The 22,121-nt window shown below is 33.9% G+C and overlaps 1 protein-coding gene across 1 annotated transcript in view; it reads left to right on the top strand.

Annotated features, from left to right (window-relative positions):
- Potefam1l1 (POTE ankyrin domain family member 1 like 1) overlaps positions 1-22,121 on the top strand; it is a 185,901-nt gene that overhangs the window by 51,135 nt on the left and 112,645 nt on the right. The window contains 13 exon segments of the mRNA XM_087654945.1: positions 1,883-1,911; positions 1,996-2,068; positions 2,535-2,573; positions 4,275-4,342; positions 6,558-6,651; positions 7,370-7,398; positions 7,483-7,555; positions 11,816-11,886; positions 14,869-14,962; positions 18,247-18,347; positions 19,960-20,053; positions 21,836-21,864; positions 21,954-22,026. Coding sequence (XP_087511071.1) covers positions 1,883-1,911; positions 1,996-2,068; positions 2,535-2,573; positions 4,275-4,342; positions 6,558-6,651; positions 7,370-7,398; positions 7,483-7,555; positions 11,816-11,886; positions 14,869-14,962; positions 18,247-18,347; positions 19,960-20,053; positions 21,836-21,864; positions 21,954-22,026 — 867 coding nt within the window.

Here is a 22,121-nt window from a genome sequence, read left to right as displayed (position 1 = left end):
TTGGAGGAGTTAGAGAAAGGATTGAAGGAGCTGAAGGGGCTTGCAACTCCCTAAGAACAACAATATCAACCAACCAGAGCTCCCAGGGACTAAACTAGTACCCAAAGAAAACACAAAGACAGACCCATGGCTCCAGCTGCCTATGTAGCAGAGGATGGCCTTGTTGGGAACCAATGGGAGGAGAAGCCTTTGGTCCTGCCAAGGCTTGCCCCCCCTCCACTTTTGCAAGGGAATGTCAGGGCGGGGAGGCAGGAAGGGGTGGGTGGATGGGTGGGGGAACAACCTCATAGAAGTAGGGGGAGGGGGATGTGATATGGTGTTTATGGCGGGAAACCGGGAAAGGGAATAACATTTGAGATGTAAATAAAAAATATCCAATAAAATGAAACACACAAAAAAGTAAAAACCAAAAATTAATTAATTAAAAAAAAGAGATTTTCCAGTTTTGTTGAGTATAGGCTTTTGTAGTAGGATCTGATGACTTTTTGAATTTCCTGTCTGAAAGAACTGCAGGGATGGAAACGGAGAAGAACCTGAGGAAAACCAGGTCCAGAGACAGGCCTAAAGTGGTATCAAGGTCAAGGGAAGGCCCCAGCCTGACACTATTAAGGAGGCTATGGAGTCCTCACACAAAGGGACCTATCATGATTGCCTTCCAAAAGACCCAAGAAGCAAGTGAAAGAGTCAGATGCAGATATTTGTATCTAATCAACGAACAAGCTGTGGTTGAATTAGGGGCAAGCTGGAAGAAGCTGAGGAGGAGGGTGACCCTGTAGGAAGACCAGCAGTTTGAATATAACCTGGGCCCCTGATCTCTCAGACCCTGATCACCCACCAGGCAGCATACACCAGCTGAGATAAGGTCTCCAACACATATACAGCAGAGGACTCATGGGTCTGGGTTCAGAGAAGATACACCTAACCCTCAAGAGACTGAAGGACTCAGGAAGTTTAGAGGTCCGGTGGGGTGGGATTACTAATCAATAAAAATACCAATGAAATACCAATAGTACTCAGGAGGTACTGATTTGAATTCTGAATCACGTCTTCTCTTTGCCATGACAGCTAATTTCTAGTAATCCAGTTACTTGGTGAAATTCTTTTAGTTACTAATACTGCAAATTATATTAATGCAATTTTGAAAACAAAGAACAACATATTTATTAATTAATTTCTAATAGTGTTTATATTAAGTATTTTACTTAATTTAATTAATATAAAACTTTTCTATTTTTTTCAATTTTACCATTACATTATAATATATAGTTTTACATTTCACACTTTACTATAGTGTCTATTAAAAGTTTTAAGCAGTACATAGTACAATTCAAAATGATTAGGTTATGAAAGTAGCTCACATGCATTAAAAAAGGACTATTTCATTCACAATCATGAAGATCAAAGCTGACCAGTTCATTAAAGTTTCTTAACTAAGTGGGTCATGCTTCTCTCTGATGAGTTTAAGTCAAACTGTGTTGCCAAAACTAAATATAAATTAATATAAAGTGGAGATTGTGATATATTCACATTTAAATAATGTTGAAATATTGAATTAAAATAAGCTACTGAAGTATTTATCATGTTTAGCAGTTACAAAACATCTAAGTTATTTTTTTCTATTTTTTTTGCTTGATCTGGAAAAGGCATCAAGTACAATTAAACCTATACAATTTTCCCAGTTTATTTCTATTGCATTTTATTTCTTTCCTAACTGGGACAAAATAGAAGAAATAAAATGAAAGCCTATCAACATCCCCCCAATTAAATTGCTATAGCAAACCTAATCATGAAAATATTTTCCCACACAAATTATTCTTCATTTCATGCTTGATAATGTGGCAGTGATGTGTAATTGATGTATGCAATATCTTTGGTATTTTAGCCACTCCCGAGGAACATCCTGAACCTCAGGTAACAAGTCACACTTACATATATCATTAGTTTAATATTGTATGAAATATAGAATTGTAAATTATTGTTTGCAATCTCATACAGTGTAGCACTGAAAAGACATATTCCATTGCAAATGAAGAATCAGACACAAATCAGGAGGACTCATTGCATGCAGGTGAATCTTGCAGTATTGGTCTGTATTCTTTTCCTTTGTTCCCTGAGTTTCATTGGTATTTTTTGTCAACAATATAAAAATAATTGTAGTTTAATTCTTGAAAACATTATTTACTAGATTAGGATAATAAAGTGTTTAAAGTTCTGAAGCTTAACTTACCTACATACCTTGTTTTGTATCAACATACAAAACTTCAGCTTACAAATCTCTATGTTGCTTATAGATTTTAGGGTTTAAATGATAAATGTTAATTATTTTACTCACACTTAACAATATGTACCAGAATGAGGATGTAAGGAATACTTGTCTGTGCCCTCAGCTCTTTCAGAATATATTCCAGTGTTCTGGAATTGAACAGTACCAGCACTACTTTCTTTGACCCTAAAAGATTGAAATTATACTTATTAATTCAAATAAGATAACAGTCTATTTATCTTCTATTACTAACTGTATCTTAATGTCCTAGATGGTGTTTTGTCAACTCAACACAAAATGGAGTCATTTGGTAAGAGGAAACATAAATAGAAAAAAAATGACATTTTTTTTCTATTAATGTGTTATGCAGAAGGGCCCAACCCACTTGGGGTTGTATCACTCCTGGACAGGAGGACCTTGGTTGTTTAAGGAAGCAGGGTGAGCAAGCCAATAAGAACAAGTCCCTCAAGCAGCACTCCTTTATGACTTTTCCTTCAGATCTCGCCTCAAAATTCTTGATTTCAGTTTCTTTCACATCTCTTTTCAACATTAGTGTGTGTTATTGTGTGTGGGTAATATAAGTGTACATTTTGGGCATGAAGAATGCTCATTAATGTATGTCTGTAGGGACAAAAGTATACTATAGAGAATGTGTAGAGATAATAGGTCAACTTTTAGTGTCTGTCCATGCTTTCTGTTCTGTTTGAGTCAGATTCTTTTATTGTTCTCTGAATATTCCCAACCAGCTAGATATTAGCTTCATATTTGTATATTCTAAATTGCCATCCAATCATAGGTGTTCTGGAATTATAGACTTGTGCTCCTGTGTCAAAATTTACATAAGATCTGAGGGTAAAGTTATATATACAAGTGTAATAAGCTGTAGACTCCACACGTAGCCTTTCGCTCTGTGTCATATGCTCTGGTCTTACAGATTATAATGTACTGCAGAGAGCTCACTTAGTCAATATATAAATTTAAAAGTTCACCTTCTGTAAGCTTTCACAATTTGTATATATCTGGCTTTTGTTACTAGCTCCTTTAAAGTCTCATGTGCTTTCCTCTCATATATCCCATTAAGGTGATTCTGAATGAGTCTGTCAACATTACCTCTAAAACATTATCACTCACACTTTTACTTAGACTCTTTAAATTTTATCTCTAGAACCTGATACTGATAGAGTACAGATCCTTTATAACATATAAAGGTATATATATACATATATAGATATACAAATTAATATTGTATATATACAACATTAATTTGTTAACAGTATTTTAAACAAGATGATTATGAAGTAGTAATTTACAGTACAAAGAGTAAAGTATGGCCTCTTCAATAACTTTGTCTCTAGCACCATAGGAAGCAATACAAGGTACATAGAATAGGGGGAACAATTATGAAAGAAGATTATGTGTAATACTCTAAATCTTCAAAGAAGACCTAAGTATCAAAGAATGAGAAATAGAAAGCTATTAATACCTAGATAGAGAAACTTTTTATACTAGACCCTGGAGAAGTTGGTCTTAACAAGATAATGAACAGTGTCTGAGATGACAGTGTTTTGGGTTTTTTTTTGTGGTTTTTTTTTTTTTTTGGACTTGGGGACTGAACCCAGGGCCTTGCGCTTGGTAGGCAAGCGCTCTACCGCTGAGCTAAATCCCCAACCCGATAGTGTTTGATTACATCTGTATTTCAGTGTCTTTCTGGTGTTGCATGCATATCCTGTCACAGAATACTCATAAATGAATCTTTAAGTCTGTACATTGTAAGCATGATTAACTTCATCTGCTGATCCTTTCCCTGATGTATCTGTGTTGTTGACAAACACTTATATTTCTATATGTAAATATTCAATTACAAGATAAGCCTAATTGAAATTTGTAACTAAAAAATTATTTTCCCAGTATGTTATAGTATACTAAATTAAAAATACTCTAGCTATGATATAAAATATATTATGTCTAAGTTTTCCTTGCCTGTTTTAACAACATGTGTGACTCTTTACAGAACAAGTTGTTGAACTGACAACAGAAAAAGAACAAAAAAAGGCATACAACAACAGCAAGCAGTGCTTGGTACATACATTTAAACATTTCCTTTAATATTTTTTGTTATTGAGAGACAATGTTTACATTTAATACACATTTGTGAATCAGTAAAATGCAACTTTATATGTAAATTTAAAACCTTTTAAATTAGTTATGCAATTCAGAATATTTTAGCATCCACAATAACTGAAAATCAAACATCTTCTGTACACATCCCAAATTTTATCAATAACTTTTCATAAAACTTTTTATAATTTTACTATTCCTTACATTATAAACATTTGATTAAGTTGGCAATTTCTGATAAAGATGATGAAATTATACTCAGTGATCACATCTTAATTTTTATATATGACAATCACCCCTTTAATTCATTATAAAATGACGGTTTCATGGTCAGCCAATAGTACTAGGATTAAGCACTTAATTATGCATTTTTGATTCGTTGTTCTAGTTTCTTAATACTAGAAAGGATAGGGATTTTATTGAATGTAACAACCGTGAAGGGAAAATCTTTATGATATCTTTAGTTCTTTGCTATAAAACAAAACGTATGTACTTATCCTTATTTCAGGGCTGAAAATTAAATTTAAAAAATGCTGGATTCTGACATTATTTGATATTGGAATAAATCCAAATTAAAAAAGCACAGAAAATTTCCAGAAATGCCTCAAGCATTTGCAGTTCTAATATTGTAGGTAATGATAAGAGTCTTATGGTATTGGAATGCAGTAGTTAGAACTTGAATAGGCAAAGTAGAACTTTCAGGTGTTTTAATGTTGAGTAATTTGTATTTGTTGAACATCAAGAAGTAATGAACTACTAGTTATGAAGTAAAATGATGGGTACATCCCAAATTTAAAAGAAAACCAACCAATAATAAGCAAACAATAGAATTTCTTCATGTGAAAACTCAGAAACACTTAAGTCAGAATTTAATAAGGGAGTTTGTATTGATAGTGAGTAGTATACTTACAACATAACTCTATTAAGGAAAGATCTTGAATGTGACAATTACACTGCCAATTATAGAAGGATGTATCCAGAAGAAAATTAACATGACCACATCGGTAAGTATCCAGTCAATCATATCTGTGCATCCCACAAATTTTAATATTGTTCTCATCCAGCAGCCAGGAAGGAATAAAACCACCATTATCAGAGTCATTCTAATCCTCATATTATGTGAACTTCAAAAATTAGGTTTCTTAATGTTTTGAAAGAAATTAAAAGTAGTAATATTATGATACCTTCATAATTACAGCTGGCAGAGTTTTTGAAATTTTTTAAAGAAAAGAAAGCATTGCTCTTTAAGATTTACTCATTTATTTTTATGCATGTGGATGATTACCTAAATTTATTTATGTGCACTCTGTTATGTTTGTTGCCTGGAAAATCCAGAAGTGGGCACAATCTCCTTTAGAAGTGGCATTTCAGTTGGTCTTGAGCACACATATGATGTACTAACAACTGAGGTCTTCTGCATGAGCAACATGTGCTCTTAACCAAAGATCTTCTCAGGTTTCATTTGAACCTGCCCTCTGCCCTCTTTTTCTTCCTCCTCACACAATGTGTATGTATGCGTGTGTGAGAGACAATGATGTTATGATGTAACCAGTCTGTTCTCAAAGTATCTAAACAGCACAGAATCGCCCAGTTCTCTTAGGTGTTCCAAATAAAATATCCTAATCAAATATGATGTAAAGATAAATTATCATTATGACTTGGCTATTTCATATCACCACTTTTTCCTCATAGAATTTTTAATCTAAAATACTAACAGTATTGATCCCCAAAGCAACTACTTCTAGGATATAAGATTCATATGCCTAACTTATACCATAGAAGCTGTTTTCTTTCTTTTTTTTTCCTTAGGAATTAGAATTAATATTCAGTGTTCTAAATATAAATAATGTACTGCAGAGAGCACACTTAGTCAATATATAAATTTAAAAATTCTCCCAGTATCATCACACATCATAACAGCACTTAAGTAAAATGAAAATAATTTAACTGGACATATATACATTGTCTACTCTTTGTTCATTAACGTGTCTCTTCTAGACTTCCACTGTCACTGAGTATAATAAAAGATACATGCCATCAGGAAGTGTATAAAAGGAACTTCAAATGTTTGGTTTTTAATGTTTATTTTCAACACAATTGTTTTAACTAAAAAATAGACATTTTTGAGAAAGTTATTAGAGTTATTGCAACTCATTACCAATCCCAATTTTAACAGAATATCTTTAAGCGACTTCGACCAAAGCGAATTGGCTCTTTATTCATGACTAGAGATAAAAGTGAAGAGAATGCAATAGCAGCTGAAGAGAAAGGTGAGGAGTCGTAATAAAAAGTTGTATACAATGTCCTGGCAGAGTGCCATCTTTAGAAGAGAGGACTGAATGCTATTAAGTCCTAAGCTGGTTTCTAGCATAGCATGTTTGAACTTAATTCTTCACTGAAAAAAAGTATGTATTGTGATGATATTTACATATTTTCTGTATTCTCTAGAATGTGAATATGGTTCCTTAAAAAAGAATATTTATTATATATATTGAGTATACTCCAAAGGAAAATGAAATAAAGTGCTAATATTATTCACACATGTGGATTAAAGAGTAACTTCATGTACATGACTATCCAAATGAACAGCCAGAATGGTTTCTTTAATAAATTATTTTTAATCTCTCTGAAATTCTAGCCTAGTCTTTGCTGGGTAAATGATAATATGATGTAGAGAACAGGTTGCATTTTCTGCCATCTTATTAGAATGATTCTGAAATATCTGGTCTACTGTATGCTTTGACATTTGACACAGTTACATGACATTTGGCTCATAGTCACATTTCAGAGCACTTCTGGTCATTTACACTATGCCAGTCTTCTTTATACACATTTCCCTAATTGTGCAAAGAAGAAAAAACAAAGAAAATTATCAAAAACTTTAAAATTCCATTCCAATATCTACTTGTGAGGATTGTATTAACTCTGACTGACTGTGTGGTTGACATCATATCTATATGTAATTCACTGCATTTTTGGTTTTTTCAGAGTTTCCCAAAGAATATGGTCAACTGAAGGTAAAGACCTTTATGATATATTCTGTATTATTAACTTCCTGAAACACACAAGTTATTAAATAGCCTGTTTCCACACCCATGAAGTCTACCACTGAAGAGGGAGATTCAATGCCAAATGATTCACGAACAAAAACGAGTGCAAAGTCATTACAAACAGGTGAATTTTGAAATATTATTGTCTCTAGAAAACTATCCCCAAATTATTTAAAATGCTAACATTCTTTCCAATTGTATCTCGTTGTTCTTCAAATCTCACAGAGTGAATGTATATATATATATAATATATATATACATATATATATAATATATATATATATAACCTCCATAATTTTAATTTTAAAAAAATTTAGAAAAATTACAGTGGTGTTGGTCAATTATATCAGGTCTATGTCAAGAAATTACAGAACACAGTGTGATGAATTAAGTTTTACTACATTTAGCATTTCATTTTAGCAGATATCTAGTTATTTTCGAAAAGAAAAATAAAGCCATGAACTAAATTCATAGGTCCATAGAATTTACATGAATGTTGCTAGTTTCCCCTTCAGAAACCCCCTCTTCCATCCCCTACTCCTGCCTCCATGATGGGGTTCCTCCCATCCACCCACTCCCTACTGCCTCCCTGCCCTGGTGTTCCCTACACTGGGGCATTGAGACTTTACAGAATCAAGGGCCTCTCCTCTTACTAATGCCAGACAAGGCCATCCTCTGCTACATATGCAGGTGGAGCCATAGGTCTCTCCATGTGTACTCTTTGGTTGGTGGTTTAGTCCCTGGAAGCTCTGGGGTATCTAGTTGGTAGATATAAATATCATCATTCCTATGGGGTTACAAAGCCCTAGCTACTTCAGCCCTTTCTCTGACTCCTCTATTGGGGACCTTCATGATCAGTCCAATGGTTGGCTGCAAACATCTGCCTCTGTATTTGTCAGGCTCTGGCAGACCATCTCTGGAGATAGCTTTATCAAACTCCTGTCAGCATGCACTTCTTTGAGTCCGTAATTGTATCTAGGTTTGGTGACTATATATGGAATGGATCCCCAGGTGGGGCAGACTCTGGATAGCCATAACTTCAGTCTCTGCTTCAAACTCTCTGTATTTCCTTCTAGGAGTGTTTTGTTTCCCCTTCTAAGAAGGACTCTGGTCTTCCTTCTGTTTGAGCTTCATGTGGTTTATGAATTGTATCTTGGGTATTCTGAGCTTTTGGGCTCAATGAGTGCATAACATGTATGTTTTTTTGTGATTGGGTTACCTTATTCAGAATGATATTTCCTAGTTCCATCCATTTGCTAAGAATTCTATGAATCATTGTTTTTAATAGCTGAGTAGTACTGTATTGTGTAGATGTACCACACTTTCTATATCCATTCCTCTGTTGAACAACATCTGGTTTCTTTCCAGCTTCTGGTTATTATAAATAAAGCTGCTATGAACATAGTGGAGCATGTGCCCATGTTATAGATTGAAGCTGCTTTTGGGTATACGCCAAGTGGTATAACTTGGTCCTTGGATAGTACTGTGTGCAATTTTCTGAGGAACTGCCTGACTGCTCTCCTAAGAGGTTGTACCAGCTTGCATATCCACCAACAATGGAGGAGTGTTCCTCTTTCTCCACATCCTCTCCAGCATCTGCTGTCACCTGAGTTTTTGATCTTGGCCATTCTGACTATTATGACATGGAATCTCAGGGTTGTTTTTATTTGCATTTGATGACTAAAGATGTTGAACATCTCCTTAGGTGCTTTGCAGTTTTCAATATTCCTCAGTTGAGAATTCTTTGTTTAGCTCTGTACCCATTTTTAATAGGGTTATTTGATTCTCTGGAATCTAACTTCTTGAGTTCTTTGTATATATCAGATATTAGCCCCGTATCAGATGTTAGAATGGTAAAGATCTTTTCCCAATCTGTTGGTTATCATTTGTCCTATTGACAAATGTCCTTTGTCTTACAGAAGCTTTGTACTTTTACAAGGTCTGATTTGTCTATTGTTGATCTGAGAGCATAAGCCATTTGTGTTCTTTTCAGGGAATTTCTCCCTGTGCCCAAGTGTGTGAGGTTCTTCCCCACTTTCTGTTCTACTAGTTTGAGTATATCTGGTTTTATGTGAAGGTCTTGATCCACTTGGACTTGAACTTTGTACAAGGAAATAAGAATGTGTCAAATTACATTCTTATACATTCTACCCTCCAGTGAGCCAGCATCATTTGTCAAAAATGCTGTCTTTTTTCCACTGGATGGTTTTAGCTCCTTTGTCATAGATCAAGTGACCATAGGTGTGTGGGTTCATTTCTGGGTCTTAATTCTATTCCACTGATCTACCTGTCTGTCTCTGTACCAATATCATACATTTTTATCACTATTGCTTTATTATACAACTTGAGGTTGTGGATCGTGATACCCCCAGAAGTCGTATGTTGAGAATAATTTTTGCTATGCTGGGATTTTAGTTACTCCAAATGAATTTGCATATTGCTCTTTCTAACTCTGTGAAGAACTGAGTTGGAATTTTAATGGTGAGTGTACTGAACCTGTAGATTTCAGTAAGATGGCCATTTTTACAATAGTAATCCTGCCAATCCATGAGCAAGGGAAATATTTCCATCTTCTGCAATCTTTGATTTCTTTCAAAGACTTGAATTTCTTGTCATACAGATCTTTCACTTGCTGGTTAGTGTCACACCAAGATATTGTAGATTATTTGTAACTATTGTGAATGGTGGTGTTTCCCTAATTTCTTTTTTAGACTCTTTATCCTTTGAGTAGATGAAGGTTACTTATTTGTTTGAGTTAATTTTATATCCAGCCACATTGCTGAAGTTGTTTATCAATTGTAGTTCTCTGGTAGAATTTTGGGGGTCACTTAAGTATATTATCATCTGCAAATAGCAATATTTTGACTTCTTTCTTTTCTATTTATATCCCTTTCACCTCCTTTTGTTGTCTAATTGCCCTGGATAGGACTTCAAGTACTATATTGAGTAGGTAGTGAGAAAATGGGCAGCCTTGTCTCATCCCTGATTTTAGTAGGGTTGCTTCAAGTTCCTCTCCACTTAGTTTGATGTTGTCTACTGATTTGTTGTATATTGCTTTTACTATATTTAGGTATGTGCCTTGATTTCCTGATCTTCCCAAGACTTTAACATGTAGGGAAGTTGAATTTTGTCAAATGTTTTCCCAGCATCTAGTGGGATGATCATGTGTGTGTTTTTTTTTCCTTTGAGTGTCTGTATATGTTAGAAAATCAATAAGTATGTATTTATTAGATTAATAAATGAATACCTATAAAATGATTATGTGTATTATTTTGCCTGTAGTCCAGAATGAAACAAACAACAATTTTAATTGTAAATATAGCCTTGACAATCCAAGAAAGATCATGCATAGTTGCAAAGAAAAAAATACATGTCTTTTCTCAGGGAAAAGCTGAGCATAGTATATATAGCACAGTCTTCAGAACATGGAGCTTTCCAAAATCATAGTCAGCACCACATTGTATGTAAGTAACAACATTTGAAATGAGATGTTCTTGAAGAACGTCGTTTTTAATTTCAAATTATTTTTTGTTGTTGTTTTTAATTGTACATTATTTTATTAGTTTACATTCCAGTCGTTTTCACCCATCTCGCACCTAACTCCCACAGTTCCTCATCCCATTCCTCCTCACCATTGTCTCTGAGAAGGTGTCCCCCTCCTTCTTTGGAGCCTCAAGTCTCCTCAGGACTAACCACATCTTCCCCCATGGAGGCCAGACCAGACAAACCTCTGCTCCCTTTGTGTCAGGGGTCCCAGAAGGCCCATGTATGCTCCTGGTTGGTGAGTCAGTCTCTGGGAGCTCCCTGGCATCTGGATTAGTGGTGACTGTTGTTCTTACAGTTGAGGTCACTCTCCCTTTAGCTTCTTCAATCCTTTCCCTAATTCAACCATAGGGGTCCTCAACTTCAGTCCAATGGTAAGGTGTAAGTATCTCCTTCTGTCTAAGGCAGCTGCTGTTACGGCTTCTCAGAGGACAGCCATGCCATGCTTCCGCAAGCATATTATAGGGAAGTACTGTCAGGTCTTTGTTTACTCCCATGAGATGGATTTAAAATTAGGCCGGACAGTCTCTCCTCCAGTTTGGTCCCTGCGGTTCTCCTCGTGTAATAATTTGGCTCTGAAATGTCACAGTGTTTGCACATCGTGGACACAGCACCTTCGCCTCGCTGATTGTTGTTATTTAAATCGTGAATACCTGAAGGGTCTTAGTATCTAGTTGAAGATTAAGTAAACATAATTGAAGTTTATAACTAATAAATCAGGCACTCAATTTGAATTAACACCAAGTTAACAATCTATCTATAATATAAAGAATATAATATTTTTAAATTTTCTTAGACACATATACACACACAGTAACCACACAAATGAATTTATTAACAGAATCAGCAGTGATGTTCACAACTGAAAAGGGAGAAAAGTGCCAATTGGACAGTGATAAAAACAACCAAGGGGTATGTAAATTTAAATTTTTTATTATATAGTGTTATTGGTACATAAACCATATTAATTATTCTAGAAGATTTGAAATATCATGACTTAGTATTTTTTAACATTTTTTAAACAGAGAAATTTAAAATATTCTATAATATAGAGTAATTCAACTATGCTCTATTTTTATAATTGTTTCAGGATTATTTATTTATTTACTTATCCTATTTATTATTGTATTTATGTTCCCTTCCTAGATGTTTTTAACCTAATTATAGTCAATTTTGATTATGACTAAAAAATTTAAATTTGGACCAAAGTTATAGTGATTGCACTGAATTTGATTGTAAACACAAATTCATCATCCTCTTACTTATTCTCAGTTAGTATTTCAAAGGCTGAAGTTGCAGTTCTGAAGTTTGTTCTTTAGTTATGGTCAGTGTTTCTGCTATGAAAGAAACATACTTGCAGATGATCACCTGTAACACCTATGAGAAAGATACCTTCCAGAATAGAACATTAGTGGCACATTCTGCATGATACTTTTCAAACATCTTTATTTCAAAAGTACATCTAAATGTGTCCTGCTATATCTATTTCTAACATATAGAAAACCAGGGAAACACAGATGGTAACAAATAAAAGAAGTTTGTAGTCCTCCATAAAATATATGCTAACTGCTTTGACTTTTAAAAGTTGTTATTAATTAGGTGCTTTCCTGTAAAACTCTAAGTAAGTGTAACAGAATAGTATATCCTGTCATTTAAGGACATGTCACAACCAATCAGAAAATGGTAATAAACATTACTTGAGAGGTCAGACAATGTTAGGTTCTAGAGTAGTGTGTGATTTGTATATTTAAAATAAGCATCACAGAGTATGGAAGCCTGTACTGAGAGGAAGTGTTTCTGCATATAATTGTGGCCAAAAAGGGGATCAATCAAGTTCCTGTTTGAGCCTTAGGAACTAAGGAAGTTAGACTGGCATTCAGGAAGCAGGATGTAATGTTACTCTGATTGTAGCAATTTTAAAATTAATTGTATCCAAAATAAGCAAGCAAATAAAATCTTGGCACATTTTGCCCATTTAATAGAAGTTAGTCTTAGTCTCACAATAATTTTAAGCACAATTCACCGTTTTCGTTTTATTTACAGCTTGTATACTGTCTTCATATGAGTGTGGTTGCTTTGTACTTGAGCCATTTGTAATCAAAGCAAAATTACCTAAGTAAAACTTTCGCTTAGAGTATAACATGAAGATATAAAAGCATGCACACTGATTCTAGTTAGGAATGAAATTGTGGTCCTGAAGTTTTACAGTCCACAATTATGTTTGGGAATCTCACATTCCTTTTTTTTTTATCTTTATTAACTTGAGTATTTCTTATTTACATTTCGATTGTTATTCCCCTTCCCAATTTTAGGGCTTCCCCTCCCCATCCTCCCCCCATTACCACCCTCTCCCTAAGAGTCACATTCACTGGGGGTTCAGTCTTGGCAGGACCAAGGGTTTCCCTTCCACTTGTGCTCTTACTAGGCTATTCATTGCTACCTATGCAGTTGGAGCCCAGGGTCAGTCCATATATAGTCTTTGGGTAGTGGCTTAGTCCCTGGAAGCTCTGGTTGCTTGTCATTGTTGTTCATATGGAGTCTCAAGCCCCTTCAAGCTCTTTCAGTCCTTTCAATGATTCCCTCAACGGGGGGTCCCGTTCTCAGTTCAGTGAATTTCTGCTGGCATTTGCCCATGTATTTGCTGTATTCTGGGTGTGTCTCTCAGGAGAGATCTACATCCGGTTCCTGTCAGCCTGCACTTCTTTGCTTCATCCATCTTATCTAGTTTAGTGACTGTATATGTATAGGTCACATGTGGGGCAGGCTCTGAATGAGTGTTCCTTCTGCCTCTGTTCTAAACTTTGCCTCCCTAATCCCTGCCAAGGGTATTCTTGTTCCCCTTTTAAAGAAGGAGAGAAGCATTCACTTTTTGGTCATCCTTCTTGAGTTTCATGTGGAATCTCACATTCTTATTGAGGATTGTGATATATTTTTACATGGAAAAACTGCATATGGATTTTGTCCAAAATATGATTTTGTCCAAAAACAACCACAGAAGGATTCATCATATTAATCTGTAACTTTTTTTTACTGGATAGTTTTTAATTACATTTCAAATGTTCTTTCCTTCCCCGGTTTCCTGGACATAAGCCTCCTACCCCATCCCTTCTATAAGAGTGTTCCCCTCCTCATCCACTCCCTCTTCCCACCCCCGTCCAACATTCCCCTACACTGGGGAGTCCAGCCTTGGCAGGACCAACGGCTTCTCCTTCCATTGGTGCCCATGGTGTTGGAGCCGTGGTCAGTCCATGTTAGTTTTTGGATAGTGGTCTAATGCCTTGGAGCTCTGGTTGGTGGGCATTGTTGTTTTTATGGGGTTGCAAGCTCCTTCAGCTCTTTCAATCCTTTCTCTAATACCTCCAATGAGGATCTTGTGTCACAAGTTTAGTACAGAGTAAATTTTTTCTCAAAATAATCAACATTTTAATTGAAAATATACCAGCCATTATTTGGTTTTTATACCTGATGTATATTAAAGACTTATACTTTTTTCTTACAAAATTAAAATAATCCTGTCATTTGAAGTGTTCAATATATAAATGCTATTACAAATTAATTATAATTAATTTAATTAGAATTAAATATAAGAACATTTTAAATTCAGAATTATAAAAATCCCTGTATTTTTGTGGAATTAAAATGTATTTAGAAAATCTGAAGTAATTATTTGGGATCATGTAGACATTTCTCTTCTTGATCTCTATGGGATTTATATATATATATATATATATTAAATTAGAGGCCCAATAAAGATAAAACTTAGTCAATATTTACAAAATATTCTGTTCTGTTTTCTAAATAAATATTTTACTTCCAGTTTAATAAGTTCAAAATAGGAAAAATCACAATTAAGAAATCTTTAATTAATTTATTCCTGATATTTGTTTTTAACAGCATATGCTTAAGCAATCTCAACCAAAAATGACTTCACATTTATCTGTGACAGAAGGTCAATATGACGAAAGTACAATAAATGACCAAGTAAAAGGTATGAACCATATTGTAAAAAGTCACTTGTCAGAGTGCTTATGTAAATTAGAGCTGACTTATTTTCCTAGTAAAAATTACCTCTAAAGCACGACTAAATTTTAAGATATTAAATGGTGATAGTTTAGAAACTAGTCATAACACATTGACTTTCAATCTCATATGAAATTGAGAGTACCATTACAGAAAAGGAAGCATAGTTTCCAACATGAGGACTCTTCAAGCAGGTGAATACTAGGATATAGAAAGTAATTATGAAGATATAATGAAATGAAAATATAGAAAATCAGAGTCCAGAAAGGGATCAAAGGATTATTTGACTGATCATGGCCTCTTCTTCTCCTCCTCCTCCTTCTCCTCCTCCTCCTCCTCCTCCTCCTCCTCCTCCTCCTCCTCCTCCTCCTTCTTCTTCTTCTTCTTCTTTTCTTCTTCTTCTTTTCTTCTTCTTCTTCTTCATCTTCAATTGAAAATAGAATCTTCTTACATACTGTATATTCCAACCATAGTTTTTCTTCCTCAATCCACCTCCCTGTACTCCCCTTCAATTTCTCTTCAGAAAAGAGTACAACAACCAAACATGACAAAATAAGATACAAAATGACAAGGCAAAGCCCACATGTCAAGGCTGGGCAAGGCAGCCTAATTGGAGAAAAAGAGCCCAAACAGCAGACAAAATAGTGAGAGACTATTACTCTCTCCCACTGTTAGGAGTCCCTCTAAATGATAAGGCTTATAGTGGTGGGACTAAGTTACAACCAGTTGACTTGTTAGTCAAGGAGGTCTCTTGGAGGTTCATAAAGAACCCAGGCTGATACTAGGCCAGAGGATTGCTCTATGAAAACTGAAAGCAGGAGGTCCCATTGCTAAGATAGGTTTTTTATATTGTTTAATTCTGAAACATGTTAAGAAAAAATAAATAATACACTATAGGTGAATTTACAAAATTTTAATTCAACAACAGAGAAATTGGGTAAAGATTCCATGTTAGCTTTTGTTTTTTATTAAAAGACATTAGAGAATATGTTCAAAAATATGATTAAGCAACCAGAGCTTCCAGGGACTAAGCCACTACCTAAAGACTATACATGGACTTACCCTGGACTCTGACCTCATAGGTAGCAATGAATATCCTAGTAAGAGCACCAGTGGAAGAGGAAGCCCTGGGTCCTGCTAAGACTGAACCCCCAGTGAACTAGACTGTGGGGGGGAGGGCAGCAATGGGGGGAGGATGGGGAGGGGAACACCCATAAGGAAGGGGAAAGGGGAGGGGAATGTTTGCCCGGAAACCGGGAAAGGGAATAACACTCGAAATGTATATAAGAAATACTCAAGTTAATAAAAAAAAATATGATTAAGTGTATCTGGTTTCTACATTGATGCTAAACTCTCAATTTTGCTGATATGTAGTTCAGCATATATGTAGTTCACTGTGTAACAAGTGCACAGAATTCTCTACTTAGAAATTGTTCAATAGTGCATTTCTTTTAAGTTTTCATTTTATGTATTTATTTTTAATTTTTCAATTTTTATTTACTTCTTAAGACAGTTTCTTATTGGATATTTTCTTTATTTACATTTCAAATGTTATCCCCTTTCTCTGTTTCCCCTCCTGTAACCCCCTTATTCTATTCCCCTTACCCCTGCTTCTGTGAGGGTGCTTCCCCAGCCATCCACCCACTCCCTCCCTTCTCCCCACTCTGGCATTCCCCTACACTGGAGAACTGAGCCTTCACAGGACCAAGTGTCTCTCCTCCCACTGATGCCTGGGAGGAGATTAAGGTCATCCTCTGCTATATATGTGGCTAGAGCTATGGGCTACTCCATGTGTACTCTTTTGTTGGTGGTTTAGTATATTTCATAACAGTTCCAGAAGTAAGAGAAGTAAAGCCTAGATTTTGTTATTATTTCTTGCCTATTTCTAGTGAATGGGAAAGGAGAATAGAGAGACTAGTAGAATATATAATTGTGTAAGGTTACATGAATACTAATTCCAAGTGGATCTGTCTATCACATATATATTCATGTATTATGTACATATGAAAATAAATATGTGTGTATATAGCAACATATCTTTCTGACACCAATCATTTGTCTATCTCTATCATCTCTCTCTCACTTTCTTTTGTTTGTTCATTCTTTCTAGACCTGTGAGTTCTTAACTATAAAATTAAAATGTCGGAAAGGAAAGCATCCTTTTAGATTCAGTCATTAAAAGGCAGGTAATAGGTAGTACCATGACCACTGATTCAGAATGCATCGCCATAAGAAATAGTATATAGGAAAAATGAAGATATAAAGAAAGAAACAATCAATTTGTTACAATCAATGATAACAAAGCTTGGGATAAGACATTTCAGAGTGAATAAGTAAATCACTATGCTATTTTCATTGAATAGATCACTAGAAATAAGGAAATAAAAAATGTGGCAAACAGAAGCTCTACACTTCTCTACTCTATGTATTTGAAATACTAATGATAACAGAAACTTCAATTTTATCTATGCTAATGAGATTACTGTGAATTACTGTCTGATTTTGGAATGATAACTAACTTCCTTTACATGTGATTTGAGAGAACCATAAAAATCATATGATGCATTAAATCTACTTAGTTTTATAAAGAAAAGATTTACCACTTTAATATTTACCAACCAATAATATATACAAAATGAGTATAATTTGCACAATAAAGTATAATAATTGGCTGAATAAGATATATCATTAAGACAGATGACAGAGAAGTTAATTTATTATTACATTTTCACTTGAGGAATATTGTAAATAAATAGAAGTAACAAAGAAGAGGAAATAAAGATTAAAAATAATAGAGTTTTGTATATAATAAGGGAAATTATTTGGATGCATAGAAAAATATAAAGGGAATCAATTGGATTAAGGTATGCCTAAAGTGACTGAAGAAACCGTCTCCAGATTAAAATACTGGAACATGAGTTAATATACATTTTTACAATAATTAAACATAAACATCACTGTCAGCCATAATTTTTGCAGAATTTTAGGGCAAATCTAGTGGTCCTGCTTCCTTGTATTATGCTATATAAGGCAGAATAAAATAGTGTGATGAACAAATAGGGTTACATATGGGGTGATTAAGAATGCCATTAACAGATGGCAAATCTGTTGGAGTAATTAGGCCTTATTATGCTGTTTCAGTTTGAAGTCATGATAGCTAAGAAAAATAATGTCAGAATAATATTTTTCTAATTTATTTTTGTCTACTCATGACTGTAACTATGATGTTGTATCATGCTCTAATTTTCTTAGTTTCAATTAATTGTGTGGATTCACCACAAAAACCAGATGTAAAATCAAGATTAGAGGAAGAACACAAAAGCCATGGTAATGGTGAAAAATCCCAGCATGAGGTACATGAGTATTAAGATTTCACTTTTTCTAAAATATTGTTTTCATTGACAAATGGTATCTCATAGGCCTCATGAAGTTTTCTTCTCCTTATCTCCTTATAGAATCATTAGGTCATGATTTAATATTTAGTTTTGACCTCCCTTTACATGGCTGTGAAACCCGAATCTTTAAAAGGAACAGTAAAATAAGCTAAACCTTATCATTAGAAGATTCAGTTTTTATTTTTATATTCATTTCTATAATACCTATAGATGTTTAAAAGAAGAACTGGTTAAATTTGATACTTATGACTAGCAATTGAAATTATGAATAGTATAGCAGTTTAGTTCCTGAGTTAGAGTCAAGCTAAGAGTCTTCATTCCTAGTGAGTGAAGCACATAATTTGTGCTTACCTATTATCTGTCGATATTACAAAGCTTGAAATTTCAGTCCTTAATTTGGCTCTCTGGTTGTCTTCCACATGTTTGTTAGAACATGTATACAATTTACCTTCTATGATAAAAACATTCAGGATACAAATTTAATTATCATACAAAATACAAAATCCAAACTTGGTTCTCTTTAAATAAAGAAAATCAGAAAATATAATAAAAATAGCACTCCTGACTTTATTGGCATTAAACTACATCAGAATTAGACATAACGTACAATGTATATATAAGGGTATGGTCCTATATGAACTTCTAATTTGTAGAAAAACTTGTAAAGACCAATGCTGCTAGAATTCCAATTGAAATCTGATGTCTGCCTGAAGACATTTTAATTGGGTTTAATGAACAATATTATATAATATTATAATTAATTTTATGTAATTTTATATTTATATGAAACATTTACACATAATATATTATGCTTATATTATTATAATTAAATAATAATATTCGGTACTAAATAGATGCTTTGCTGGTAAACGATAGACATGGCAGATGAGGAAATCTACTAGAGTTTAAGAACCAAATGAGAAGACAGTTTAGGTTTGTGGTAGGTTAGTATTAGGTTTACTTAAATAAATCTCTGTGAATGTGAATGTGCAGCTGCAGACTAAAGGAGAAAGACACCGACACATGGAATTCTAGCACAATGACATATGGGAATAGCATACAATAATACCCTGTTCCCAATTTGATGCCTAGCTACATGGATTTGCAAGACATCAGAGAGAACCAAAGCTCTAAATATAGTCATCGTTTCCCACATCATGTGAAAAATCAAAACTGATGGTAAAATCCTTGATTTAGCACAGACATTTAGAGATATTTATATGGTTCCATTCTTATTAACATGTGCTACGGGAGTTTTAGGTTCTTTCTGAATTGATAATTGATAAAAAACCTGCCTGTCTCTGCTATTTAATATTAAACTATCTTTATTGAAACATATCCTTTAAAAATCCACAAAACTGTATAACTCTATAGTTTATGTTGGCAGACACTCTAGGATGATAACGGTTAGATATTAATGATAAAACAAAGTTTGTGTTTTCAAATCTCTTGCTTTTGTTTGCAAGCTTCTTTTATATTTAATGTAATTAATGGGGTTTAGTGGTTTTCTTGGAAGTTGATTTCTACATTTTAATATATCACATTATCAAAACTGTTCTTTTACATACAGCACATGTTTAAGATGCCTCGGCCTAAAGGTGCTGCACGTGTATACTTTGGTAAATGTCAAAAGGGAGAAAACACAGTAAATGTGAAGAATAAAGGTAAGAGCTCTGCATTATAAAATAAATGCCATTTGGCTGAGTGTTTATTTGACACAGAAGGAGGCAATTATCCCCTAATCAAAGAGTCATGAAACAGTTAGGAATTTATAAGGCATAAGATGGCTGTGATATGTATATTTAAAACCAACCCCAAATTCAGTGGATGTCAAGGAATAATAAAAGTCAGAGCAGAAATGAGTAAAATATAAATAAAGGAAAGATTGGTTATATCAGAGTTTTACTCAGTTGATAAGTGCTAAGAAACAAAGCCTGGTGAAGACAAGGAAATGATTAAGAAAAGCAAAGAATGTGGAAACAACAGGAAAGAAAATGAGGTGGGTGTACAGGGGATATTATAAGACCCATTTTTGTATCAAAAGAAGGTTCAGAATATCAATATGTGGGATGGCTATAAATAGACCTTTTAGTAAAACTACATGTTTTATACATGTTTACCCATTACTGTTTCTTTGTCTCCTCAATTTTTGAGACTATCAAAAAAAAAAAAAAAAAAAACACAAGAACCAGGCCATACAGTGCTACTCATCCTTTACAATACTTCAATGCTACATTGTAGCTACATTTCAGGACATTACCCTACAGGATAGAATACAGGAAAAAAAAGAAAGAAAATCACACAGGTTTAATCCATTAAAAGAATATAAAGTCGAAAGCATTCAGACACTGGTTTAGAGAATGTCTTAAAAACAGAAGTGGTTATCTAGAGGAACAGAAGAGACAGAATACAACTTGCATAAACTTGAAGTTAATGATGAGAACATAGGAGAGAATTCATTTCAAGGCTTACGTATATTTTCATTCAAATAGACTATGTTGTCATTGCTGCATAGATGACCAGTAATGGGATGGAGTGAGGCAAACATTAAAAGCCTCAGTCACTCACTTCCTGTCTACAGTTGCTGTACATCAACTAATAGGGATGTTAGAATCTTAAGCATTCAGATGAGAGTTATTAGAATATAAAAGTACAAACTTTTTTAAAAGTGGTTTCCAATTTATTTAAAAGATAGTTGTTTGATCACTATAGCTTTATTGTTCACATGATACACCCAGAGCAACTTTAGAAAAATGGACATCCCTTAATTACAAAAAGGACCATTGTATTAAATATTGTCAAATTTTCAAATATGTCTTAAGTAGTTTTCTTTTTTTACTGGTTATTTAATTTATTTACATTTCTATTGTTACCCTCCTTTCCAGTTTTCCTGTAAAAAATAACTCTTGAGTTTTTATTTAGACAATTATATTTCAATACTGAAAAAATCTTTGCATCCAGTTATAATTTAGATTCATAAACCTTCTCTAAAAATGTATGCTGTGTAAACTTAGAAAGAGAAGAAATGCAGTCATTATAATGTCACATATCTCTAGTAGGAAAGAAAACAATTTTACTAACTGGTTTTAAGCAAGTTAACAGCAAGAGCTGATCATCACATAATTCTCTTTGATGAAAATGACTTCTGTGTTACTCTGAGTCATTATGACTGCTTCAGCATTCCTTAATAAGCTAGAAATATGATAATTCTTTAACCAATGTGACTAGTTGTAGAATTTTTATTTAATCATATTAGGTCTTTTTGCTTTTGCTTTGGAGGTTAAAATATCACCTCACAGTCATGTTTTCATCTTAAAATTTAAGACTTTTTCTCTCTATCCATCAATTAAGAATGTCATATGTATATTCATATATATATGTATATATAGGCATGGAAGACTATGTAACATAAATATATAATTGGTTATATCTCTTTGGCTTTGTAGATCCTCTTGAACAATATTCTCAGTGTAAGGTAATTACTTATGTTTATTCTATATTGTTATATAGTTTATATACTATATGAGAGGATTTATTAAGTATTTTATTTTAAAACTAATCTAGGCTACCAATGAAAGGAAAGACCATGATTTAGATAGTAATTCATCAATGATGGGTGTAAAAACTTCCTGTGCAGGTAAGTTCTGTAATTTCTTATTAAGGTACAAGTGTTGTAAGTATTGGACCTGTCTTTTTTTTTGTTTATTTTATGCCCAGATGTTTAGAAAACTG

This window comes from Rattus norvegicus, chromosome 3 (genome assembly GCF_021556685.1).
Source record: "Rattus norvegicus strain SHRSP/BbbUtx chromosome 3, alternate assembly SHRSP_T2T, whole genome shotgun sequence".
NCBI classification, from domain to species: domain Eukaryota; kingdom Metazoa; phylum Chordata; class Mammalia; order Rodentia; family Muridae; genus Rattus; species Rattus norvegicus.
The sequence above is the reverse complement of the archived record's forward strand: the minus strand, read 5'-3'. Positions and strand labels throughout refer to the sequence as shown.